Source organism: Oratosquilla oratoria, chromosome 41 (assembly GCF_046742065.1).
Source record: "Oratosquilla oratoria isolate Oo_2021 chromosome 41, ASM4674206v1, whole genome shotgun sequence".
Lineage (NCBI taxonomy): Eukaryota > Metazoa > Arthropoda > Malacostraca > Stomatopoda > Squillidae > Oratosquilla > Oratosquilla oratoria.
In genome coordinates this window covers 5610001-5637500 of record NC_134817.1, presented here as the reverse complement: position 1 = coordinate 5637500, position 27500 = coordinate 5610001, and the positions used below count along the sequence as shown (strand labels likewise).

Below are 27500 nucleotides of genomic sequence, written 5' to 3'. Positions count from 1 at the left end.
ACCATAATTTATGCCATTCCTCAAACCCAGCTACCCCTTACATTAGATCACATAAGTGCAGGTGACTACAATCTACATGCAACAAAAAATAACCCTCAAAACATTTTACTTAAACATGTACTACAATCAATATCCAGCACACTATGATATGTTTATACAAGGACGCATATAGTACATACCAAGATCATGAAGCAAGCACTCCTCAACAGAACGATAAATCCTGTAGTGCACCAAAGTCTCCATGAAATCACTCCTAAGACAAGAGTGACACTGACATTTGTATGTTTAGATTACCGCCTTACACTAAAATAACAATGACAATCTTGGCCTGCCTAGGTATTAAATGACAGATACAACTACCACACAACACAAACTATCCATCACTCAGACTCTTGAAAGAACAGTTCAAACTTTTCTCCACGAGTGGCGGAATTGGTGGCCATGGCAGGCTTCCTGGAGCCTGGGGTGGTTCTACAAGAGAGGGCTGGGGCAATAGCTTGATTGGTATGATTTATTTTTATCATTTTATGTTTATTTGGTTTGTTTTTCTATTTTATATATATATATACATATATATATATATATTTTTTTTGCTTTCTTTTCTTTTACCTCGTTCTCATCATGTCACTGATCTAGTAGTAGATTTGATGGTAAATATTTAGAAGTGCACACCAATGTGGTATATCAATAGAAAATTAATTTTGTAAATTATAATACATCAATGTAATATGCTTAAACCAATTTATTAATGAACAAAGTTGCAGCAGTTGAATGATATGCCAAGTTTGTTTTGATAGGTGCTCAGGTCGAAGAAGTGAAAGGATGATAAATTCGTCTAGTCTAACCTAACCTGCATAACCTAATCTATGTTTAGTAATGTAGTACCTCAAATTCTAATGATCATCTGGGTCATCGTTGTCATCATGGATGCTGACTGCTTGATTATTATTGTACCTCAGGCAATTAACAGACAATGGCAGAACTCCTTGTTCTCTCAAAAAGTCCAATGAAACCATATTATCTGTGTAACAGCACTTGTTAATGTCACCTGGAGTTGGAGAACACCTGGTCCACAACATGAAAGCCATTGTCTAATTGACAGTGACTGGACTGGACAGATAACATGGTGTCTGGACTTTGCCCTAGTGGCTTTGTTTGTTAGTAGATTTGCTTGTAGCAAGTTTTTTTTTTTGGTCAAGAAAATCGCATATTATGTTCATGTATTATAATTTACAAAATTAATATTTAATTTTCTAATGCTATATTGCATAGGTACAACTAAAATAATACTGATTTTATATACCTAGTACATAGATATGCCAGAAGCTTGGGTAAGTTTTTAGAAGTGCACACCTTTGTGATATAGCAATAGAAAATTAAAAAATAATTTTGTAGATTATAATACATCAACATAATTTACATTATTCTTGGCAGAAATCAATAACAGAAAAAGTTGCTAAAAGCTATACACAAACAAACATTGCTGCTTTAGACACCATCTTTGTTTTAGAGATCTGCAGGTCAAAGAAATTAAAGTTTGATCAATTCATCTATTCTCACCTAACCTACCTACCTAATCTAACCTATATTTAGTAATGTGGCACCCATGATACTAGAGGTCATCAGGGTTGTCTTCGACCTTTGAATCTATCAAAACAAAGATGGTCTAAAGAAGTCAACGTGATTTCGTTCATTTGTACATAGCTTTTAGAAGTGTTTTCTGTTATTGATTTCTGCCAAGAAAAATAGTTATGTTGATGTATTAGATTTACAAAATTAATATTTAATTTTGTAATGCTATAGCGTGTAGATGTGCACTTTTAAAAAAATACCAATGGCTGTATCAAGTGTATGCATAGCATTTGATTTAGTCAATATTGCTTGGACCAGGCTGCCATTAGGTAACACCATCAAAACATGGCTGTATTGATTAGCAATCCTATAAATTACTACGTGTTTGAGGATGCTCTTTATCCTTAAGACTGCTATATTTATAGAATTCTATCTCTGATGATTTAGTTGACATGACCTCCTTGTTCTCTATTTAGGTGTTCTTAGGGTATTTTCTCTCTGCCCCCCCCCTTTTTTTTTTTTTTTACAAATTTTATATTTTGCCAAAGAGTCAGGCTATTTTTATTTGTTTATTGATTTTCTCATTAAAATAATTTCCTTATATTTTTGCATTCAGGAAAGTAAAATAATACCATTTACAGTATTATGTTTGCTGACATAGGAGAACAAGAATAGGTAAGGGGATCAGGAGAACAGAAAGTAATTGGAGGACAATAGTGTAGCTTTAAGAAAGGAAGAGGAAGTGTAGATTGAATCTTTATAGCAAGATATACAAGTTTTTGACTAAAAGGTAAGGATATCTTATGGGCTTTCATGGATTTGGAGGTGTGTGACTGGGTCAACAGATGGTATGGGATGTATTGTGGATGAATGGGGATGTGGGGAAGTCTGTTAAGAGTGGTCAGTTTTATGTAAGTAGTAGTTACTGCGTGAAGGGATGGATGGGGGGTCGCTAATTAAGTGAAGTGGCCTTCCCGTGGATGTGCTCTGTCATACTTCATTGCTACCTGGGTGGTGGGTGGGAGCGGGTGTGTGCCTTTGGTTTGGCAACTTCCCATATAAGGAGGAAGAAGACCTTGGTATATAGATAAATATAGTACCTTAGAGCTTGTTAAAGGGTAGGGAATGGAGAGAGTGAGTGGTTTGAGGTGAGGGTGGAAATGTGCCAGGTTTGTGTGTCGCCATGGTTGTTCAGAATGTATGTAGATGAGGTGGGGAGGATGCTAAGTAGGGGTTTAGAGTTAATGAGAGTGGAGGGATATGTTAGGCTTGCAGGAGCCTTTCAGGAAACTGGCCATGACCATCAGTTGAGCTCGTAAGGCACTCCTTAAATAGAATGTAAGTATGATTCATCCCCATAAGCATATTTTATAATATTTCCCTAATCTAGTCCATAGGATTTTCACCTAATTTTCTCTCCCAGTCAAAGCAGACACCCACACCAAAAGACCCACCTACCACCGCTCCTATCTCATTACCCTAGGGATGAAGGGTCTCCTGCCCCCCAACTCAGTGAGTGGGTCAAAATCTGCGAAGCGAAGCACATCTCCACCACCACAGGGTGCAACATGTGTAAGGCAATATATGTTGGCATTCACACGTACACAAACTTTCCTTCCTCGCTCCTTACCCCATCCTCTTTTTGTGAAAATTACTTACAATGCATGTTGTATTATGTGGGTGAAAACTCGAGTTTCCTGTGTAAATTTGCAGAAATCTACAACCATGGTGATGGATGTGTTACCAGTCAACAAGGTGGTGGTCCATCCATTGGTCCTTTTGAGTGTGGTGGACCATTTCAATCGCATGTCCAGAATTGGAAATACAAAAAGAGTTGTAGGTGTTCTTCTAGGGTCCTGGCGAGGCAAAGGTGTCCTTGATGTTTCCAATTCATTTGCAGGTAGGTTTTATTATATTTGTTAACATAAAAAGGTAACATGTTCTCTTTAATCAATTTAATTCTGACCTATAGTATGTAAAAGAAAAAATAATAACATATATTAATTTATTTCTGTTCCCAGTTCCTTTTGATGAAGATGATAAGGATAAATCTGTATGGTTCTTGGATCATGACTACTTGGAGAATATGTATCACATGTTTAAGAAAGTAAGTTATTTAGTTTTCAGTAATATAAACAATTATAAAGGAGGTAATTAATAGTTCATATACTTACGGTATATAAGTATTTTTCAACACATTGCACTGCTTTCTCTCTCTTTCCTTTTTTTTTTTTTTCACTTTCTTTGCTCCACAAAGGCCATTTTTGTAATACCTTATTTCTCAATTACCTAACCTAAAAAACACTGCAACTTTTTCTGTTTCCTAAGTGTATGCTTCAGACAACATTTGGAGCACAGTCACTCCATACAACATTCTCATTGCATTCATTCCAAAATATCTATTTCTTGTAACACTTTTCATCTTCCCAAGCTGAATATTACAAGGGTCAGAAAATGGATTAATCTTTTGTTTTCTGTCTCCATTCAGGTAAATGCCCGTGAAAAAATAGTTGGATGGTATCACACAGGGCCAAAGCTTCACCAAAATGACATAGCTATCAATGACTTGGTACGGCGATACTGCAGCAACTCTGTCTTGGTTATTATTGATGCCCATCCCAGTAATGTTGGACTTCCAACAGAAGCATATTATAGTGTAGAGGAGGTTCATGATGTAAGTATGTTAAATGAATTTGTTTAAATGTGTTCAACCAATTTGTTGCCTCAGTTTTTGCTTGCAAGGGATTTACAGCCCCTGGGAAACTGACCATAGTCATTGGTTGGGTCCATATGTCAGTCAGTGAATAGATTTTGTGTTGCTCTCTGAAAAGAATAAGTGTAGGACAGTGTTTAGATTTGAAAGTAATGGTGAATTAGGGAATTGTGTTAAAGGGGAAACTTATATTAACATAAAGTGAAAAAGTTTGATGAATTGTTGTGTTGTATGTTGCAGTCAGTAAGTTATTGTAGATGTTTGAGTAATGCAAAACAGTCCCACACAAATACAACACAGACAGCAGTCCAAAGTTCCTTATATTAACATAAGTGAACAAGTTTGATGAATTGTTGTGTTGTATGTTGCAGTCAGTAAGTGATTGTAGATGTTTGAGTAATGCAAAACAGTCCCACACAAATATAACACAGACAGCAGTCCAAAGTTCCCTGAGAGGTCTGTGGGCTCTATCAGTCTATTGCCCCAGGTTTCTCTTGCAGGAGACCCACAATTCTCAGGTAATTGGCAACAGCCAATGGGCAGGCCAATTAGTCACCCAGGGAAGAAACACAGTGTTGGTGTTTTTGGGTTGTAAGTGTGGGGTATTGTAGAATGAGGTGCTCAGTGCCTTCTGTGTGTGTGTGATGATTGTATCTACAGTAGTTTGCTTCAGTCTTTAGGCCTGTTCTGTGTTAGTGCTGGTTTAATGCTGGATGGTGTCCTGAACACAACCATGTAGGTCTTACTTCTCTTGAGAGGGATTTTTTTGTGGGGTGGTGGGTTTTTCCACTTAAAGTGGGACTCAAGGCAACAATTATTGTTATAATTACTTTTAAAAGAAATTAATTATTTTAGTTGTTCATATTACTATAGGTTCTAGCTGTGTTGATTATGCTCAAACCATGTGTGAAAGTAGAAACAAGATTTATGTATTTATATAGTAGAAATCTGACTATTCTTAACATTATCAGGATGGTACTCCAACCAACAAAACTTTTGAGCATGTTACAAGTGAAATTGGGGCAGAAGAAGCAGAAGAGGTTGGAGTGGAACATTTGCTAAGAGATATAAAAGTATGTATAATTTCTTTTTGTCTTTGGTTATTCCCTTGCAAGAGGGAAGAAGCCTTTCCTATATGTATATATATATATATTATATGTATATATTTTTTTCAACACTGTTCATGTACCCTCTTGCATATCAGTATTTGTGTTTATATTGAAACATGGAAGACATTTGCACAGACATTCAGGTTTTTTGTTTTCCTTTACAGGATACTGTTGTTGGGTCCCTTGGTCAGCGCATCACTACACAGTTGTTAGGCCTTCGTGGTCTACACAAGCAACTAAGTGAAGTTGCCACATACTTACAGCAGGTTATTGATGGAACACTCCCAGTAAATCATACAATTGTATATCAACTGCAGGTAATGGAGATGTTTATTTTGTTCACATACATATATCAAAGGCTCCCCCTTACAAGGGAGGTAGCCAAAAAACAAAGACATAAAATCCACTCCCACCCATTCCATCCCCACATACTCCACTCCCATTTAACCCCCTCCCTCCCTCTTATCTTGGCTCCTCATGGATGATGGGTCATCCCTGCATCTTGCCCACTGCCCTGGGTCAGAAGCAGTGTCTCAAGGCACAACACATCCATAGCAAGGCCGCTTCATTAAGTCAGCGACTCCCCCCCCCCCCTCCGTCTCCTCATGCAGAAAAAGAGAAGATGGGGTGAAATCCCTTTGGGCTATGTCAAATTATTTTTTCACACATACTCCCTAAACCTCCAACCCCCACTCACTCCCTTTCATGCATCACAGCATCATCCATGCACAACCATTCTCCATTCACCCCTATCTTCTGTCTTTCTTCTCCCATCCTTCCTCAACAGATATTCTCCTCTTTCCCAATGCCCTTGTTACCCCATCCATCCATTCATCACATACTTGGTCACCCCCACATGTTCACTCCTACCTCTGCCTTCCACACATTTTACTAATCTTTCTTCACTCAAGGTGACATAACACATCCCTGGCGAAGTCCCACCTTTATCTGAAACCACTCACACTCTCCATTTCTGATTCTAACACAAGCTCTACTACATACATACATACATATACCAAGGCTTTTTCCCCCTTACAAGGGGGGTAGCCAAAAAGGGAAAGGCATAAAATCATTTCCACCCATTCTATCCCTGAATACACTCCACAGCCCTCCACCCTCCCTCTTATCTGAGCACCTCCTGGATGACGGGTCATCCCTGCACCTTGTCCACTGCCCTGGGTCAGAAGCAGTGTCGCAAGACACAGCACATCCACAGCAAGGCCGCTTCATTAAATTGGCAACCCCCCCTCTCCGTCCCCCCATTGCATAAAAGGAGAGGACAGGGAGAAATCCCTTTGGGCTGCATCAAATTTTGCTCACACATACTACCTCACCTCCCACCCCCCTGCCCATTCCACCTCATGCAATCACAACATCATCCATATGCAACCATTCTCCATTCACCCGTCTTCTGTCCTCTCCCGTCCTTCCTCAACAGACATTTCCCTCTTCCCCAAAGCCCCCTTCACCCCATCCATCCACCTCATCCTAGGACGTCCCCTCATGTTCACTCCCTCCACATCTGCCTTCCATACCTCTTTTACTAGTCTTTCTTCACTCATTCTTTCCATGTGTCCAAACCATCCTAATATTCTTTCATCAACCCTATCTCCCAGCTCCTTTTCCACCCCTGTTCTCCTCCTCACCTCCTCATTTCTCACTCTAGCCTAGTAACCCCCAACATACTTCTCAGACACCTCATCTCAAACACATTCAAACTCCTCTCTTCTTCTCTTATGTTCCATGTTTCTGCCCCATACAGTGCTGTTGGCACAATCACTCCTTCATACAGTCTCCACTTACCATCCATTCCCAAATGTCTATTCCTCATTACACTCTTTAATCCACCAAGGCATTTACTTGCTTCTCTCAATCTACATTCTACCTCCACCTTCACTCCACCTTTTCCTGCCACATTTGCACCCAAGTATCTAAAACTATCCACTTCCTCCAGTCGCTCTCCCTTAATGCTCACATCCAGTCTACTGCCACTTTCACCCCTTGTACATCTCATCACCTTACTTTTACTCACATTTGGCTTTCTTCTATCACATACTCTCCCAAACTCTGCCACCAACTTCCTCAATCCCTCCTCCAATCCTGCCACAAGCGCAGTGTCGTCCGCAAACAACAGCTGGCTCACCTCCCACTTTTCTCCATTTTCTTTAACCATCTCCAATCCCTTGCCCACTACCCTTGCATTTACCTCTCGCACCACCCCATCCATGTATAAGTTGAACAGACAGGGCGACATAACGCATCCTTGACGAAGTCCCACCTTTACCTCGAACCACTCACTCTCCATTTCCAATCCTGACACAAGCTCTACTACTCTCATAGATACTCTTTATTGTTCTTAAAAGCTTTCCTCCTATCCCATATATTTGCAATACCTCCCACAATGTCTTCCTGTCTACCCTGTCATAAGTTTTCCTAATTCATAAAGGCCCAGAAAACATCCTTACCTTTTCTTAAAACTTTCTCACATATTGGTCTTACTACTAAAATCTGATCTACGCAACCCCTACCTTTCCTAAACCCACAGTTCTTTACTAATTACTCCCTCTGTTCCTCTTCTAATCCTCTCAATCAAAACCCTCCCATTAGCCTTTCCATCTGCACTTAACAAACTGATCCCTCTGAAACTACTACACTCACACTTGTGCCCTTTTCCCTTGTAAAGTGGAATTATACAGGCACTCCTTCAGTCCTCTGACACACTACCCTCTCTTAAACAAACATTAAATAACTTCACCAGCCAGTCCACCATCACTACTTTTTTTTTTCTCTCTCTCTTTCTCCCCTGCCCTCCCCTCCATTTTCTTAACTCATCACTGTCATTTTCTTAGCACTTCTCACTAGAACTACTTTTCCCTCCCTATCCTCCTTCACATTTAGCAACTCCCTAAAATACTCTGCCCATCTTCCTCTTACTGCCAACTCTTCCATTTGCACCTTTTACCTTTTCTTCTCTACTTGATTCGCCTCCTCTCCCTCTCCTAATTTCTTTCCAAATCTTTTTATTACTTTAAAAAATGTCTATTGTATTCTTACCCTATTTCACATTTGCTCTCCTCATTGCCTCCTTTATCTTATGCTTTTCTTTTTTCTTTGTACCTCTCATCCTATTTTGTAACCAATCTGTGAATACTCACTTCTCTTCTACAACCTTCTTTGCTTCCTCATCCCACCACTCACTACCCTTCCTTCTTTTTCCTCCTGTCTTCCTTGTTCCACACACCATCTTTGCACACCTTGTGACTCCCTCCTTGAACCATCCCAATTCCTCCTCCACTCCTAGTTCTACTCTATCCTTCACTCCCTCTCACCCCTCCCGCAGCCTCTTTGTGTACCCCTCATTTTCTTTCTCATTGAAGCAGTTTACTATAAAGCACCTCCCTACCCTGTCCTTTTCCTCTTTCTCTATATATCCTCCACTCTCAACTTAACCTCTACCTAAAAATTATCTGATATTCCTCCAGTCTCTCCCCTTAGAACATGTACATCTTTGACTCTTCCTACCATTCTCCTGCTTACCACTATATAGTCCATTAATGCTCTATCTACCACCCTTCCACCCACCACCCTCTCCCATACTTATGCTTGACTTTTTTCCTAAATACTGTATTTGCTATCATCAGCGCTGTAGACACATCACTACAATTTTTTCTTGGAACTCCACACTCCCCAATTACTGTCTATTGGTTCATTTCCTACTCTAGCATTAAGGTATCACAGTACCACTACATTGACATTTCTCCCTAAACCCTCTTTTCTTACCTTCTCAAATGTTTTGCATAAGAGGTAAAGACAATCTTGTATTTCCAGTTTTTACATTAGAGAGGAGTTCAGGAATACATATATATACCAAGGGCTTTTTCCCTATTACATAGGAGGTAGCCTATGTCAAAGGCATAAATCTACTCCCACTCATTTCATCCCCACATACTCCACTCCCATTCACCACCCCTCCTTCCACTTTTCTTGCCTCCTCCTGGCTGTCCCCATGGAGCAGTACTCTAGCAGGGGAACCGCCTTTCACAGTTTGAGTCATCAGTTTCATGCTCAGTTCAGGAATACTTGAAGAAAATGTTAGAAAATTGAAAGTATTGAACTTTATATTTAACTCACTCCTTCTTCACTGTTAATACATGTATATGCACTGTATCACTCACAGGATATGTTTAACCTATTACCGGACATCACAAACCTGGATTTGGTCAAATCGTTATATGTGAAAACCAATGACCAGTTACTGGTTGTCTACACAGCATCTCTCATCCGCTCCATCATTGCCCTGCACAATCTTATCAACAACAAACTTGCAAATACTGATGCAGAGAAAAGAGAAAAGGATAAGGATAAGAAAGATGGAGATAGCAAGGACAAAAAAGAAGAATCAAAAGATGAGAAGGACAAAAAGAATGAAGATAAGAAGTAATAATGGGAAATGGAATAGATAGGAATATAGTTGTATATTATAACTTTTATCTTTAATGTTTATCTTATTTTTCTTATGCTTTGATGGTTTACTTTTAGATACTACAACATCCATTTGTAATAAATGCTTCTCATGGAAGGCTTTTCGATTAAGAACAGTGAGCTGTGTAATGTGAAAAATACCAGTAAAACTTATCTTCCTAGTAATTGGTTGTTTTAATCAGTCCCTCAGGTTTGTGGTAATGGGTTAATTTTGTTTGATTTTTTTTTTTTTTTTCCAAATTTTGTTCAGATTACACACAAGAACCGAGTGAAAAAATAATGAAGCCTTTATTTTGCAAGTACTTTAGACATATCTTCTTTAGTCTTGGAGCTACTATTCAAAGGAATAACAAATGTATAAAGTCTGAGAGTTGGATCAAAGGGTTGAGGTTTAATCCATCTAGTTCATGACACTATCTAGGTTTAATAAAATGTTTATAGATTTAATTACAAAAATAAATGTTGGTACTCTACAATAAATTTTAGTTCTGCACTAAAAAAGATACATCTTGATTAATTTATTGTAGGAGCATGATAGAAAATGCAAATACAGGGATGTAGTATTAACTGATAAACAGGTCAACAAGACAACCATTTAAAGATATAATCTATTCACATTTATTTTATAAATAATTCTTCACAGAATGCTGAGCACTGACAAATTATGTAAAAAACAAAAAACAAAAAAAAAACATTCAAGATAACACTAATAATCATGATTTGTCACAAGTCGACTCGTCTTTACTTGCTGAACTCAAAAGCCCAATGTACCTGTACTGGAGTGGATATACAGGCAAATGCTCTGACTTAATAAAGTACATATCAAACCAAAGACAAAATTTATTTCCCAAAAAGAGAGGCCCCTTCGTGAATTGCAGTGAGTCCCATTACGGGCTAAGACTTGCTTCTCTATTGAGTAGAGAATAGCATCTCTACTATGTAGACAACTGGATAAGACTAGGCTTATGTTAACTAGTCTCTCAGCCCAAGGGAAGAAGGGCATCAATCCTCTTTTTTTGGGTCACAATTGTTATTTCTATACAACAACCTATAACTAAATCATGGGCAAGACAAGCTTTGTTTGGCTGGACTAGACCCAACTGAGAAATTCTTTCTACAAAACTTATCATTTCTGCAAAAAGTGAGCAGTAGCAGTACACATTATAGACTATTGGAATAACAGTCAATCTGGACTCAACACGTACCTAGGAATAAGCAACAGTTGCATTGATTAAACATTAAAAAACAACAATAACAAGCAGACACGGAGGGCGTCAGTGTGGATCTGGACTAGTGCTTCTACTTGTCTTCCTACACAAGTAGCTCTGATCTAATGGGTGTCAGTTGGCTAATTTGGGTCTCCACAAAGAGAAAGATAATTTTCTTAGATTGCAAGAGCTTAGGAACAGGAAAGTATGAAAGATTCTATATAATTCAGAAAACTTCAGAAAAGTAACTAGGACATTTCTAGTGTATAAATTAATGCCTAAATAGATCAGTACACTTTATAGATTTTGTTCTAGGTACAGTCAAATCAGAATCTGTATATTATGCCAACACCTTGAGAAAATGATGACAGATTTGGTTATATGTCTGTTTTCCTTTGAGTATGAAAAAAAAAATAAACCTAAACATTACTAGGAATTAAAAATAGTTTTCCAATTATGCATTATTAGAAAAAAAAAAAAAATGAGCCAAGGTGTTTTGAACATCATGAAATAGTTCGCCTTGACTGAAATGAAGATCATACTTTTGTCGGGTTAGAAAGAGTAATCTGAAGGTTTTAAAACCATGAAATTAAGAGACCACTTATGAGGAGAGACTTAAGTGAAGCACAGCAAATGTATTGCAATCACAGGGAAGTAGCATCAATAAATGTCCAATTAAAAGAAAATCACATCAAACTGCAAAAAAAAAATATCCCAAATGTATCGATCTTTAATTTTATAACTGTCTTGCCTCTTGAAATTGTGATTACTTCAGTTATTTGTAAGGTTTTAGAAGAACTACAATTTCACTGAATTTCACCCTTCATAACTTCAAGGCCAATTTATTTCTACAAGAGTCAACAAAGGACTTAAAGCACAAAAGTCTCTTATGCTTTTCCTGCCTAGGCTTCACTATCTTACTTCCAGAACTATGGACTAGAAAACGGATGCTTTAGTATTTTGAGCTGCCACAGAATACATGCAATATGTCTGCCACTTTTCTCTAAGCCCTGCTATCAATTAACTCCTTCAACATGATTATACATTTAAGATTTTGTTTTGGTTAACACTAATAAATGACTCTTCAACTGTGGAGTGGTCCCCACACAGGTCCTGATTCACTATGATCCTTTGTTTGGGAGCAGCCTTAGTTGAATAAAGCCACCTCGCAGTGCCCAAAACAAAATCCAAGGACTATGTAACTGGTGAAGGGGTTAATGAAACTACGCTGTCAAAATTTGCACTTGGTTGATTTTTGTTTTCGATAATGAAGACATCTTGGATGCACTATGTTGATACTATTTATACATTTGACTTGGCAATCCTAGATCCAAACAAAGATTTCCCCTCAGCAGTACAACCCTGGATGTAAACCCTGTAACCCACATTTCCACACTCAACTTTGAAACTGCACAACTGCAGACATAATGGAGGTTGCATTGTATGGAGATGAATGTCGACGGGTTTGGTGGACAAACTTGAAAGCAAGTGAGCTGCAGCTTGCATTCTATGACCCAAGGGTAGAGAGCTCAATACAAAAGTGCTTATGCAATGGTAACAACTTTCTTGAAAATGGTATGGAGTGCTTAACTTGATATGGGAGGTGTGAAAGGTTGGGGGGGAGGGGGGTTTCTGCTTTTCTGAGGGTCAAGTGAGGTTAAGCGAACTCTTGAGTTGGTAGTTTAAGATTAGTCGAGTTATGCTGGACTAGATCTGAGGTTTGAAGAAAGGCTAAGTTTGGCTGGAGTATGTTGTATTATATTAGAAGAGGTTTGCAGTTAGACGTGGTTCAGATAAGCCAGATTGAGTTCAGATGGCCGAATCAAGTTAAACAAGGTTAAAACATGTTGGACAAGACTAGGAGAGGCCAAAAAGGCTTAGTTATGCCAAAACTGGGCTTGGACAGATTAGATAACACTAACTGGAGGTACCTAAATATGCCCTCTACTGTGGGCCTGACTGCATGAACTGCCTACATAATTATGTAGAATGGGATGAGAAGAAAGTCTGCTAACAAATTCTTCTTCACTATGCAACATACATGATGGTTTGACCACGACCATGCATGAAGGTGAGGATGTGGTTTGTGGGCCTGGCTGATTGTAATCTGATGTTCTACAGCAATGGTACAAAGAATGAATGGAATGTAATGTCTGGTGATCAGTAACAGTGTCTTTGTGAGTAGTACCATGTTAAGACTTTTCATATACAAAATTGTATAGGATAATATCAAATTGTTTTTATTTGTGACCAGCATCAAGGGAAGCTCAGACTAAATAGAAATTCAAATAAATATTATTCCAATATTCTTCCCTACACTAAATATACAGTGACTATAACTCCCTCCTCCTTAAATCATAAATTATCATCAATATTTCAATCTAGTTTCTATAAGACAACAAATATTGTGTTCTTTCCTTCATAAATTCTTCATTTGATTATACATTGGAGAAATTATTTCCAAAATGATCCAATGCCATGCAGTGTTAAAAGGAAATATTTCCACCTTATCAAAAATTATACAAAATTGTATATATTCTCATCATTAGAAAATGTATATATACAGTACACTTCTGTAAAGCTTATATGATATGAATTTTTTTTATTCACATAAAATCAGAAGAAAACAAAAGACTTATCATGCTTGGAGAAATAATGACATTAAATCGGGAAACACCCTACATGTATAAAGCTGGTAACAATAAAATCACAACTTCATTTCCAGACGGACCCAGAGGGTAAACAATGCTGCATCCCTAAAATAAATGCAGCAATTCCCATGATTAATCAAATATGAGTACAATAACACTCTTCATTTAATTTCAACCAGGTTTATCTTTTTTACTGCTCTGAGAGGTATTGGTAAGTTTAGGAAATCAGATCTCCAACTTAAATTCCAATATATCTAGTTTCTAAAATGACAACAAATACTGCGTTGTGTCAATGTGATGGCAACCATGGGGCAGATCCAGGACTTGATAAGAGTTTTTCTGAATATGAAAAGGGAGATGGGCTTACAAATAAATATAGAGATGTACAAGTACATCAAAAAACAAACAAAAAAACTTGCATTTCAAAACACTTTACAAAGTAACATTCTTTTGTGCAAAATACTGAGTGAAGGCAGGCATTTGGACATGGGACATTTAAGTATTGGTGGGCTTCCTGGATCTGCCCCAGAGAAATGTTGTGTTGTCATGAGCTGCCATGGTATGGCAAAGGTTGGCACATCTGATTCTCTTCGGAACAGTGGTACAATTAACGTCAGGGACCTTCAGCACCCGAATCTGTGAGATGAGAGACAAATAAAATATTACACAGAGTTTCCTTGTACGGCTTCCCCCATTTACATGCACAACATCTTTCAACTTCAAAATTGATCATTTTTCCTTGAAAAAGTGATGGACATATAACTTTACAAATTGATCTTTATGTGTTAATCAAGATAGTTACCTCTTAATTTATGTAATGGTTATATTCCTGGAAATCATATATACATATCCCAAGGGCTTTTTCCCCTTTACAAGGGAGGTAGCCAAAGTCAAAAGGTATAATTCCACTCCCACCCATTTCATCCCCACCCACTCCACTCCCATCCACCACCCCTCCTTCCCTCTTTTCTTGGCTCCTCCTGGATGACAGGTCATCCCTGCATCTTGCTCATTGCCCTGGGTCAGAAGCAATGTTGCAAGACATAGTACATCCACAGCAAGGCTGCTTCATTTAATTGGCAACCCCCCCTTTGTCCCCTAATGCAGAAAAAGAGAAAACTGGGAGAAATACCCTCAAGCTGTGTCAAAATATCCTTCACATATAACCACTCCCTAACCCCCCATTCCCCACCCACTCCCTTCCATGCATCACAACATCATCCATACACAACCATTCTCCACTCACCTCTATCTTCTGTCTTCTCCCTTCCTTCCTCAACAGACATACCCCTCTTTCCCAATGCCTTTTTCACCCCATCCATCCTTCTCATCCTTGGGGTCATCCCCTGATATTCACTCCATCCACCTCTGCCTTCCACACCTCTTTTACTAATCTTTCTTCACTCATTCTTTCCATGTGTCCAAACCATCCCAATACTTTCATCAACCCTATCTGCCACCTCCTTTTCCACTTCTGCTCTCCTCCTCACCTCCTTTCTCACTCTATCCAACCGTGCAACCCCTACCATACTTCTCAGACATTTAATTTCAAACAGATGTACACTTTATCTCTCTCCCTCTCTAAATTTCCATCTCTCTGCCCCATTTAGTACTGTCCACACAATCACTCCTCCTTGCACCCATTACCAAATGCCTATTTCTCATTACACTTTTTAATCCCCCAAAGCATTTACAAGTAAAACAGCCCTGCTGTAGATGTACTGATCCAGGTCACCGGGCAAGAGACAAGGATGACCCTTCATCTACAAGGAGCCAAGATGAAACAAGGGTGGTGGATGGGAGTGGAATGGGTGGCAATGAGTGTGTGCTTTTGACTTGTCTACTTCCTTATAAGGGGGAAGAACCCTTGGTATATAGATTGATAGACATAAATATACCAAAAGGTCCTTCCCCCCTTTAAGGAGATACCCAGCTAAGGCATACATCCACCCTTCACCTATCCCACACCCATTGTTGTCCCATTAATTTTAATTCCTTGTGGATGAGGCAATGCAATAAGACACAGCACCTCCACAGAAGGGGCCAACAGCTGAGGCTGGTTTACCACCACTGCTTCATTACATTGCAACACCCCTCCCACCTCTCATCCACTCTCTTGTAGGAGATTAATAACCACCATGAAGCTGGCCATAATCACCAGGACCAGCACATAATTCACTCAGTGAAAAGATTTTGTGTAGCTGTCTGGAAGGGGTTGTATGGTAGTGAAGAATGAGGTGTTCCAATTCTTCTGTATGGTGATTATATCTGAGACAGCTGGAGTCTGTTGCTGTGCTAATTTTGTGTTGGTACTACTTCAATGCAGGTTGGTAACCTGGCTTGGTGAGACACCAAATGCACTTGATACAATCACTACACAGAGGATATAAGAGCACATTATACTACATTACATTCATTCACTCCAGACAGTTCCACAAAATTTCTTCACCACGTGACTTATGGGGAATGAACTGGTGACCATGACTGCATGACTGGTTTACTGAAGGCTGTAGGTCTCCTGTATAAGAAAACTGAGGCAAAGTATCAATCATTGTTTATGACTTAAGACCATTTGTGAACCTTTCTTCATTAAATGCTTTTTTAACTTCTTATGTTATCATGCTAAATACATGTTCCATACCTCCGGGGGGTTCTGATAGTCTCTGTGTTCGTTTGTGATTCTCGCTGGCATTGGACGGAGGGGATGTAGTGGTTGGCTCTGCCAACCTAGAAACACGCTTATCAATCTGTACAGTAAAAAGAAATAGAAGATTATGTAAAAGAAAATCTGGATAAATGGTTTAAAGTTGCCTGTTTAATATTTCTATAGACTATCTACAAACTGAATACCCTTACAGTCAATCTAAATCCTCTGCCAAAAGCAGTGGCAGCAATAATAAAAGTTAGTACGGTACATCAATACCAAAAAGGCTTTTCCTCATTATAAGAGAGGTGGCTGAGTCAAAACACACGAATCCTACTAATCACTTGCACATGGAAGAACTTTCCCCATGCTGTTTCCTAATATGAGGATTAAACTGTATATATTTAAAAGTAAAGACAGGGTACTAACGTTGCTGATTCGTAGCGTCAAGTCCCCAACAGTGCTGGCCATCTGCACCTGACTGCCCTCCAGTTTCTTCTCCACACCCTTTACCATGTCCACAGTCTGCAAATTAAAGAATATTTTATGAAGCAACACAGTTGGTGTCTATGTGAGGTTCCAAGTCACAAATGATTGATTAAACATATCAAAGGCCCCCTCCTTATATGCAGGGATGGCCAAGTCAAAGCACAATCCCCCATCATACATACATACATACATACATACAATACATAAAAAAGGCTCTTTCCCCTTACCAGGGGGGTGGCCAAGTCAAGGTATACACCCATCCTTCACCCACTCCACACATTAGCTCCTTGTGGACGAAAGGTCATCCCTAACTCCTACTCATTGCTCAGGTCAGAGGCAATGCAGCTAGACATAGCATGTCCACAGCAGGGCCCAACAGACAAAACTGGTTTACCCCTAGCATTTCATTATGAGGCAACTGTCATGGTGTCCCATCACAGCAACCCCCCCCCTCATCCACTCAAGAAATTACACGACAGATAAGTTTTTCATTCATTCATAACTAATCTCCACTCACATCTCTCTCTTTCCCTCCCTCTCCCCTCCAATATCGTAAAGAAATTAAACCTATTCGACCACTCCTCCCATCTCAACACCTTGAGGATGAAGTATCACCCTCTCCCCTACCACATTGCCTGGGTTAAAAGCAATACAGCAAGGAACAGATCATTCACAGCGGGGCCAAACAGCCAGAGTTGGTTTATCCCCCACACATTCACTGCGTGTCAACTCCTTCTTCATCCACTCAACACAATTTAGGGGAGAAACAATATCCAGTTCGACTGCATCGATCCTTTTATCCACTTACAATTTCACTCCACTTACTCCTATCTTCTGCACAATCTCTTCCCCGCTCAAGAGACAGTCTACATGTATCCAAAGCCTCTTTCATCTATCCAACACATTCTTGGTGTCCCTCTCAAGTTCGTTCCATCTACTTCTACTTTTCATACTTTTATCAACACAATAACTCTTCTCTAAGTGATTTATGGTCCTACCCAGAGGCTGCTGCCAGTTTCCTGGAGACTTTGGGTCTTCTGCAAAAGAGACCAGGGGCAATGGATTGATTGATTTTCAAACTTTTTTTGCTAGCTTTTATTCAATCATTCTTTCCATGTACCTGAACCATTTCAATTTTTATTTTACGCTATCTGATAGTTTTCTTCCCACCCCACTCTTTCTTTCCACCCCATTCTGTGTCTCATATCCATATTTTTCACTTTATCCATTCTTATGACCCCTATCATACATCTCAAAAAGATTCAGATCTTTCCCTTCTGCCTCCATTATATTCCAGGCCTCTGCTCCATGAAGTGTTGTGGGTACAATCACTCCTTCTTTGCATTTGTCCCCATATACATATTTCCCATAACACTTTTAATTCCACTCTGATATTTACTTGGTTCATTAACTCTGTAAGTAAAACTGAAATGGAAATCTGTCTTAAAAAGAAGAAGAAGAAGAAGAAGAAGAAGAAAAGTTATTAATCTCAATTGTAAACACAAACCTGTGTAATGTTCTTGATCAAATTGGCGTGTTGTGATGTTGTATGCTGAAGTTGAGTGATGAGGGCAGATGCATTGTTAAGCTGTGGAACTAACATATCTGGGTGCAGCTGCTTGCACGTGCCCTCCAACTCGGTCAACTGTTGGGTTAAGTTGGACATGGCTCCTTCGAGTGATTTTTCTTTTTCCTGTAATGTGGAAAAGGCTTGAATTAGTCTTTTAGTTGACCTTAAATTACTTGAATAATCTCAACATGTCCCCATCATTATTCTGTATTCATAATTCCTGTTATCACATAATTCTATTCAACTTGCATACTATTACTCTGAAGCCCTTAATCTTGAGAGAAAGAGGGAGGGAGGAAGAGAGAGAGAGAAATATTTCAACAGTATCAAATCAACTAAAATGGAATACAACCTTTAGTTTGTCAAGGTTGGGCATGACAATCTGCACATGGGTGGCCACTGTAGCATTGACGGAGTCTATATCACCATGGATTGTTTGCACCTGCTCCTGAAGGCTGGACCTTGCAGCAACTTCCTTATGTGATTCCTCCTGTGTAAAATATGCAAATAATAAAAAAAACTTGCCCCATGTGATGATGTTCAGCAAATAAAATTCCAAGTCTTCTCTATGCAGGAGGTTTTCCAATTAAAAAATTATTTGGTGACAGCCAGAACAAATACCAACATATACACACACACAGAATTAGAAATGGGCTAACATTGTACCAAGTCCCAAAAAAGGAAATACTGTACATAGGTAACACTGAACTACAGATGAGTGTCCCAGACCAACATGACAAATAAAATTACATGAGAGAATTGTAAAAGATAGGTATGTTAAATATTTTAAAGAGCAAATATCTTAGCAGACAATCGGTTCAGTTTCAGAACCAGTAGATCATGTATATCAAACTTGTTGACATCTTATTCAAAATCAGTTGTTTGATGTACTGGAAGAGAAAGGGAGGGCTGGGTGGATTCTATGTACAGGACTTGGATCTGGAGAAAGCCTTTGACAAGGTATCTTACAAGTGATTACTATGGGAATTCCTGGAGTATATTGGACTAGTAAGGGGTAAGCTTTTGGACTGGACAAACAATTTCCTGAAAGCCCAGTGCATATGAAAATGATAGGATGTCAGAATGGAAGGCAGTGATTAGCAGAATTCTACAAGAGCAATCACACCCATTATATTCTTGACCTATGTAAACATGATAGAAGAAATATATATATATATATAATAAATAAAAGATGAAGATTACAAGTTATCTATATATAAAATTCTGTGATGGCCGTCCATCACATTTTCATTGACCATAATCAGTCTTAGGATTATAACTTGCCAAGGTTAGCATAAAATTTCACTAGAACACACAAACACACACCAAATGATAAACCTTGATGTCAGAAAATCACACGGTCCTGATGGAATTGCAAATTGGATACTAAAAGAATGTATAGATGAACTAACAGTCAAGATATACAAGATAACTGATTACTCACTCAAAGAAGGTAAAGTACCAAAAGATTGGAAAAATGCAAATATTGTACCAATATATAAAGGGGGAGATAAGAAAGAGCCAACAAACTATAGACTGGTCTCCCTTACGAGCACAATAACCAAAATATGTGAAAAAATGATCAAAAGTAGATGGATTAAACATTTGGAATAAAATAATATACTTAATCCAAAACAATCTGGCTTTAGACACAGAAGATCATGTACCACTACAGATTAATGAAACAAATGGCAGTCCTTGACAAAGAAGATTTATTTAAGTGGGATAAAAGAAAATCAAGAGGACATGAAAAGAAACTCAAAAAAGATAGTTATAGAAGAGACCTGAAAAAGAATAGTTTCCCACACAGAGTGGTAGATGTCTGGAACAAACTGGATGAGGCAACAGTGTGTGCAAAAACTATACAAGAATTTAAGAACAAATTTGATGCTGAAAGATACAAAGACGGCACTACGAGCATAGCTCCCTTCCCATATAATACAACTAGGTAAATACACACACACAGTACTAAAAGGAATATAAAGAAATTAGAAAGAATAAAAAGAGCAACAACAAAGTTAGCACCAACTCTCTCCAAATTAATATACAAACATAAAGGAACTTCAACAATACTAAATGCTATGAAAATTCATTACAACTTTGAACACGTGTCAGCATGCTGAAAAAATCCAGTTGTAAAAAAACTAGACAGTATATACATGTTAGGAGCCAAGTGTGGTACAGAAACTGTAACATAAACAATGCAAAGTATTAGAAACGAACAATATTTGAAAAAGAAGATCAATGGATTGCAAAGAAGGTTTTGGGAATATTGGACATGGATGGCTTATGCCCCATCAAACATATCAGCAAGATTGTGGGACGAGACATACAAGTTGCTTGCGAAAATATTTTTTTTTCACTATACCGTAAACTCTCGATATATTGAACTTATTGTAGGGTAGGCTTGGTCGTTCAAACCGAAAGGTCTCCCGCCCGTCATCTATACTGATCTTTGCACCGTATATACCGACATTGTTCGTTATATCCGACGAATGGTCGGTAGGTCTGACAAGGGTCGATATAGCCGAAATTCGGAGTAACGAGTTTCGGTATAGTGAGGGTTTACTGTATACAAAAAAATAATAATCACTCGAAATTAGAAAATGCAGCAATATGGTCTATACACAAAACAATGAATATACACAAGATCAGGAAAATACGAAGAACAGCTATCGAATTGATTCCAAATCTTGCAGATAAACTGTTTAAGAGACTAGAAGCATTGGACCTGCCACCATCAAAAATAAATGAAGAGAAAGGTGCGAGATGATTGCACTGTTCAGATTATTAAACGAGTGGACGAAACTGGTACAGAAGATCTCAATTTGAAATGGGGGCGTAACTCTTATCCTGTATACTGGGGGCTGCAATACAATCAAGGAAATGCATGCGCATGTGCATAATCACAATACCTTGACTGTGTCGATCCTCGTGTTGGCCTTCCGTAGGTCTTGGTCCAGCTGCTGGTGTTGCTTTGCCATCACCTTCAGACTCGACTGGACATCCTGGATGGATGACCCGAAGGTGGAGACCGAGTCCTGAAGGGCCTGCACGTCCTTGGGCAGCGACGACAGCTGCGGGGCATTGCTAAGTGATGCCTTGATCCCTTGCACTCCCTCCTCCAATGCTGCCACCTGCCAGAAAACAAAAACGAAGGGTTAGGGTTGTTCCTGGTGGGGGTGTGGAGGCCGAGCTTGCTAGGGCACTGGTGGCTGAGGCCAGGAATGGATAGACCTTCGAGTCCTACTTAGAGAGACAACACTTGATGGCTGTACGGCCACAAGGTCTTAAATCTCCGAGATCTGAGAAAGATATCAATGTTTAAAAAAAATGAGAGAATAAAATGTATTTCAGCAAAAGCATGAGTCACATTTCATCTTGATAGTATTGAGAAAGCAAGGTTAAAGAATGTTCTTAGTGTTTCTATATTTTGTGTTGGTGTTTCTTCAGTAGTGCCCCTCCTTCAGAAAGAATGCAGTGTCCCGGAGGATGGCACTATACCAACAGGGAATCGTCCATATACGAAACTTCGATATACGAAAATTCGAAGGAACAGGGGAAAAGTGGGCATTTTTCTCTATACGAAATGCATATGGTTCGATGGTACGAAAAAAAAACATGCCTCGACTCTTTGCGAGTGAAAAATATAGAATGAGGACATACTAGTACCCCCCCCCATCCCATTGAAATGTCTTTTATGACATGCATGGGAAAGCAGTGGCGGCATTCTTATCCCCACTGACAGGGGAGCACGAGAAGAGGTGGTGATCTAGGAGTGGTATCTAACAGATTAATAAATAAATAAATAAATAAAATAAAACAGCTCAACATAGAAACTTGTCTCCAAACATGAAAATGTTGCATGACTCTGGTATACAGAGGAGCTAATGTCTGCGTACTTTGGGGTAACGAGTCATCCCATCGAAGAGCTGAGCTCTTCCGGCCCTGACAAGACTTTTATGAATTTGTTCTGGCTAATGCCTACCTGGCCATTTTATTCGGCTTAAGGAAACACAAAGAGCCGAAATGGGTTAACACGGGCAGCGGGGGGGGGGGGTTTCCGGGCGACTTTACGATACTCGGTGAACTTTCTCAAATATCGACCAGCGGTCTAATTAATCCCAAGGCAGCCATTGAAGGGTGGGTGACTATCGAAATCAAATTAATCGATTAATTGGGGGATAAGAGTGCTGGCTGAGGGAGGTGGGGGATGACTTGGGGTGTAGGGGGAAGGGGGCAAAAGAGACTCAAAGTGGTTTTTATAGCCTGTCGTCAAACGTATGTCCGTCTGTTTGTCTTTGCACTGCAAATATGATATATGTATCTATTAGTCTGCAGTGTTTTTATCGGGTATTATTATTATTATTATCATTATTACTATTATCTTTTTTATTAACCCGAGCGGGTTAGACCGTCGCTACTTGTGGCGGAGGTCGAAGTAATGGCAGTTCGAACCCTGCCGCCAGCGTGTTGGACCAATGGCATGGTTCATTAGATTCCACGATTTTATTCAGTCGAGGGAAACCTCCCTAGGCAGCGAACGGGATAACTGTATGGTTTGGAGAAATCGGGTGGATCATTATTGATAACCTGTCCGTGGGGGAATGCGGAGTCATCTGCTAAGCCCGTGGGATCCCGTCTCTTCTTGTCTTCCATCTATCTCATGTAAGTTTTTAATTGGTTTGTGGTTTTATATTAGGTTATGCTTTCTTTTGCACTATTTCTTAATTTGGTACATTTAACTGTATTTACTTTAATGTAACATCTAACAACTGATGATTTGTGTTTATGGTGAACTGAAACTGAGAGTGAAGCTGAAATTGAAGCTGAAAGAACCCTAATGTTTATAAATATATTTATTTATTTATTTCTAAATCTGGTGTTCGCATATAGTGAAGAAGATATTTTGTGTTGTTGGTTATTCTCCGTCGTCTTTCAACAATTGTCTTCAACAGAAATGTTTCTGGGGAATTGTACGGGCGACTTTATTGTTATTGCTGTTGTTGTTAAGAATGTTTTTGAGAATCTTGTTGTTGGTAGCATTGTTCTTGTGGCTGTCGTTATTGTTGTTGTTGTGAGGTTGTCGCTGTTGTTATTATTCTAGTTGTTGTTCCTGTTGTTGTGCAGAGCGGGTTTGAGTTCTGGAGGGCTTGGTCAATCTCTACTCCACTCAGATTCCGCCCCCCCCTCCCCCCACCTCGATGACGTACAGTACAGCTCAGGGCAGCCCGTGATTGGTTAGCGTTATTTTCGCAACCAATCACAGCGGCTTTTGGCTCATACGTCACCTGGGATCGAGGAGAAGGATGTAGACCTGGGATCGAGGAGAAGGATGTAGAAGACAAGGAAGAGGAGGAGAAGGAGGAGGAGGAGGTGGAAGACGAGGAAGAAGATGAGGAGAGGGAAGAGGAACACAAGGAAGAATAGGAGGAGAAGCAGGGGACGAGGAAGAGGAGAAGGAGAAGGAGAAGGAGGTGGAAGACGAGGAAGAGGATGAGGAGAGGGAAGAGGAACACAAGTAAGAAGAGGAGGAGCAGGGGACGAGGAAGAGGAGAGAGAAGAGGAGGCCTCTGAATGGTGTATAAGCTTGACTGACAAACAATAGTGAATCTTCTTGTGCCGTTGTCAATATATTTTTATTCAGGTTAACTAAGCCCCTCTGAGAATACTAAATGCATTCTGTACTTCTAAAAGACGAAAACACGTTATGAAAACACATAAATATAACCGTCTAACAGAATAAATAGATAAATGAATAAATAAATTAAGTAAACAAAATTATAAAAGAAAAACAAAGGTAAAGCTGCATTGCTCATTACACAGGTAAATGAAGTCATGTTTAATCCATTAACGGTCACGTGGAACATTCAATTCTGAATAAAATTGTATGAAGACAAAAACGCTGTCTGTCCAACAACAAACCAACTATGCCTACCAGAACTTTGGCCCCTTTATCATGCAGGAAATACAACAACAACTAAAACAAATTGTCCTTCCTTCTCCTTGTCTGTTGACAACACACCGCCACTACGACTTTGAACTAGCATGTCCTCAGTTCTTTTCTTTTTGGAATGAATGTCTGTGGGCGTCTTTTATTTTTGTGTTTTTATTTTTTTCTGGCCTTTTAGCCTCCCTTTGAAACATGTAAGACATTTTATTTTTTCAAATACGCCCCCACCACAACCGCCGCCTCCAAGCTGCCACGATGTACGAGAATGTGACGCAGTGTCGTCCCGCGGGGACTTGCCCTGGTCTTGCCCACTGTCGGTCATATATTCTCTCTCTCTCTCTCTCTCTCTCTCTCTCTCTCTCTCTCTCTCTCTCTCTCTCTCTCTCTCTCTCTCTCTCTCTCTCTCTCCACCTCTCGGAGACACTATTGGAATACTGAGATATTGCATTCTCTGAACTGGGTGATATTGAATTCCTTGAACTACGACGCCTACGACCAAGAAACAAAACGGCTCTCGTTCGTCATTGGAGGAAAATAGGACAACCTCCGACGTCCGGCATCATCGCGAAGGGGTGGTGGTGGTGGTGACTGCAGAAAGCAACACTTTCTTCCCGTTACCGAAATACAAATAGTAAGTACAGTGTGTGTGTGTGTGTGTGTATGTGTGTGTGTGTGCGAGAGAGAGAGAGAGAGGGGGGGGGGGGGAGGAAAGCGAGATAGAGACATTGATCAAAACTTCTGGACATAAATCCTGAGCGCGTACCTGGTTCCCAGAACCCTATTTCCATCACCGGAATGAAAGTCACCTTAGGAACCGCCAAACCTTTTCAACTCCGTTTTTGGCCAATTTCTTCAACATGGTGAGGTTTTTTATAATTTTTTTCTCTACCTAATGTCAACTCGCCAATTGGGAGGAGTGGAGGTGATGAAGAAGGCAAGATTAGATTTATTTATTTATATATTTATAACGGATCTCTTCGGGCAGTTCTCAAGTTGTTTTTGCTGTTTTTTGGCTTCTTGGAGATGACCCCTTCAACAGTGAATAAAAATCTTTGGGTATCCACTATCTACCACTAGATTCTTGCGGGTGGATCATTCTCACGTCCAACATCACACTCGTCCCTCTCACTCCGTCCTGCTTAAACCACGTGAGAACGGCACCTCCCTGTTTTCCCCACCGATAATCCTGCCAGTTCACTCCCCAAGAAACCCCTCGCATGGGGGAAAGGTCGTCACTAAAATCTATGCATTCTTCTCCAATTCTCTCTGTCACTGAAGAACGTGTTCTCTTGTTCGACAGCCTGACCGCGTGTTCTTATGGCTTTATCCACACAACTTCCCGTTTTCCTTAGTCTGTCCCTTACTCATTCATTCTCATGAGATGGCCATACCACCTCAGGTTAGGCCAGCGTTTCTCAACCATGGTTCCGCGGAACCCTAAGGTTCCGCAAAAGGTTACTGTAATAATGTAATATAGACATCATCCTATCTAACCTATTATTGCGATGGAAATAGAATGAGAAAGATATGGTATATGTTTTTGTTTTTTGTTTTTGCGCAGGGGTTTCTTGAGACATGCAATTTATTTTAAAGGTTTCGCAAGGGTTAAAGGTTGAGAAACGCTGGGTTAGACTGTTCATCTCTTTCTCCTCATCCCATCTGTTCCTAAGTCCATTTTACGAATAATATCTTTTCTTACTTTTTTACATTTCACAAATCCATGTACAGACCTAAAAAATATCATTCATACTGCTTTTACGCAATCTTTTGCGTTCCTCATTCATGTTTCACTCCCATACACGAGCCGACTCAGCCATTGTTTCATACATTTCTTTCATCGCTTTCAATGGTGCCATTTTATTCCCTTCCATACGGATGTCAAAGCATCTCCTAATACCTATCCCTCCCTCCCTCTCTCACTTCTCCCTCTATCACCTCTTCCTTAATTTTCACATGACCTGTTCTCAGATATGTATAATTTTCAATCTGTTCCATTTTCTTACTCGTGTATTTGTATCTTATCATTGTGTCCTCAATTCTTGGATACCACTATTACTTTGTTCTTAGATACATTAACTGTTTTATTCTTCAAATTCACTCCCTAACTTGCTTAATCCTTCCTTTATCTGTTAACAACACAGTGTCATCTACAGTGCATATGAAAATAGTTTACCCTGTATCCAGGAGAGTTTTGAATATTTTTTTCCCTTTCACTGTTTCCTGCTGTAGCCTATAATAGAGTTTTTTTTTTTTTCCAAATCGGAATTACGCTTTTGTAGTTTCTATCAAACGCAGCGTGGTGCGCTCTCAAATTCCCCAGTCGTAACATCTTCCGTCTTTCCGCACGGCCTGCAGTCTTAGGTCTAAGCCTATCATGCACACCGCCCGCAGAAATGATGTCTATTGAATTTCGAGCGTAATGTGTATAGAATCCCTCCCGTCTTAGAATTCAAACTTGAACCTCTCACACAAAGCGGATCCCCTGCCAGGACGTAATACAGTAAAGCCTTCCATCCGCATTTCCGACCGCGGTAACGCACGATGCGACATTTCCTCTTACTTGCGAAGCGACATGACGTCATTTGCCCATTTCCTCTTCTATTTTAGTTACTGGGTGGCAAAGGAGGCGTTAGTGAGAGGTTGGGGAGAAGAGGAGAAGGGTGTTACGATTTACTCGTTTTCATGGACACCAAATATCTCACTGAAGACCTCCATTTGATTTTTCAACTCCAATTCATGCATATTCGAACGCCTTTATCGACGTTGAGACGAATGAGGCGCCCGGCCCGAGGCGAACCCTTTACCATCAGGGATTCGTAAACATCGACTTCGCATGACAGGCTTCGATGTCGCTTCGGAAAGCAATAACAAAGCTGAAGAGACCCGATGTATACATGTTCTCAAAGCCTTGCCCTCAGTCGCTCTCTCATACTCGTTCTTCACCACTACCATCACCATCTTCACCACTATTGTCACTACTAACATCACCATAATTTGTCATTGTGATACTTATATGAATCTGGATGGTAATCACTTCCACCATTTCTGATTTTTTTTTACTCCATATAAATGTATATTTCTTAAATTACACTAACAATACATTGTCAAA

The 27500-nt window shown here is 39.6% G+C and overlaps 2 protein-coding genes across 8 annotated transcripts in view; one reads left to right on the top strand and one right to left on the bottom strand.

Moving 5' to 3' along the window:
* The window catches only part of Rpn8 (regulatory particle non-ATPase 8), a 10890-nt gene extending 849 nt beyond the window's left edge, over positions 1-10041 (top strand). For 3 of the 5 annotated variants that reach the window (XM_076177819.1, XM_076177820.1, XM_076177821.1), the window contains exons 2-7: positions 3286-3472; positions 3594-3679; positions 4061-4246; positions 5257-5358; positions 5559-5711; positions 9572-10041. In XM_076177819.1, the coding sequence (XP_076033934.1) occupies positions 3286-3472; positions 3594-3679; positions 4061-4246; positions 5257-5358; positions 5559-5711; positions 9572-9835 (978 nt within the window). In that variant the 3' untranslated portion in view covers positions 9836-10041. Of the gene's footprint in view, positions 1-2995; positions 3145-3285; positions 3473-3593; positions 3680-4060; positions 4247-5256; positions 5359-5558; positions 5712-9571 lie in introns of all 5 variants that reach the window. The other 2 variants (XM_076177818.1, XM_076177817.1) reach the window with 1 other exon arrangement.
* Positions 10042-10470: 429 nt separating this feature from the next.
* The window catches only part of LOC143020908 (EF-hand calcium-binding domain-containing protein 14-like), a 299803-nt gene continuing 282773 nt past the window's right edge, over positions 10471-27500 (bottom strand). For all 3 annotated transcript variants that reach the window (XM_076177814.1, XM_076177815.1, XM_076177816.1), the window contains 6 exons: positions 21354-21575; positions 18791-18928; positions 18376-18561; positions 16809-16904; positions 16377-16482; positions 10471-14371 (listed from right to left, as the gene is read on the bottom strand). In XM_076177814.1, coding sequence (XP_076033929.1) covers positions 14349-14371; positions 16377-16482; positions 16809-16904; positions 18376-18561; positions 18791-18928; positions 21354-21575 — 771 coding nt within the window. In that variant the 3' untranslated portion in view covers positions 10471-14348. The remainder of the gene's footprint in view (positions 14372-16376; positions 16483-16808; positions 16905-18375; positions 18562-18790; positions 18929-21353; positions 21576-27500) is intronic.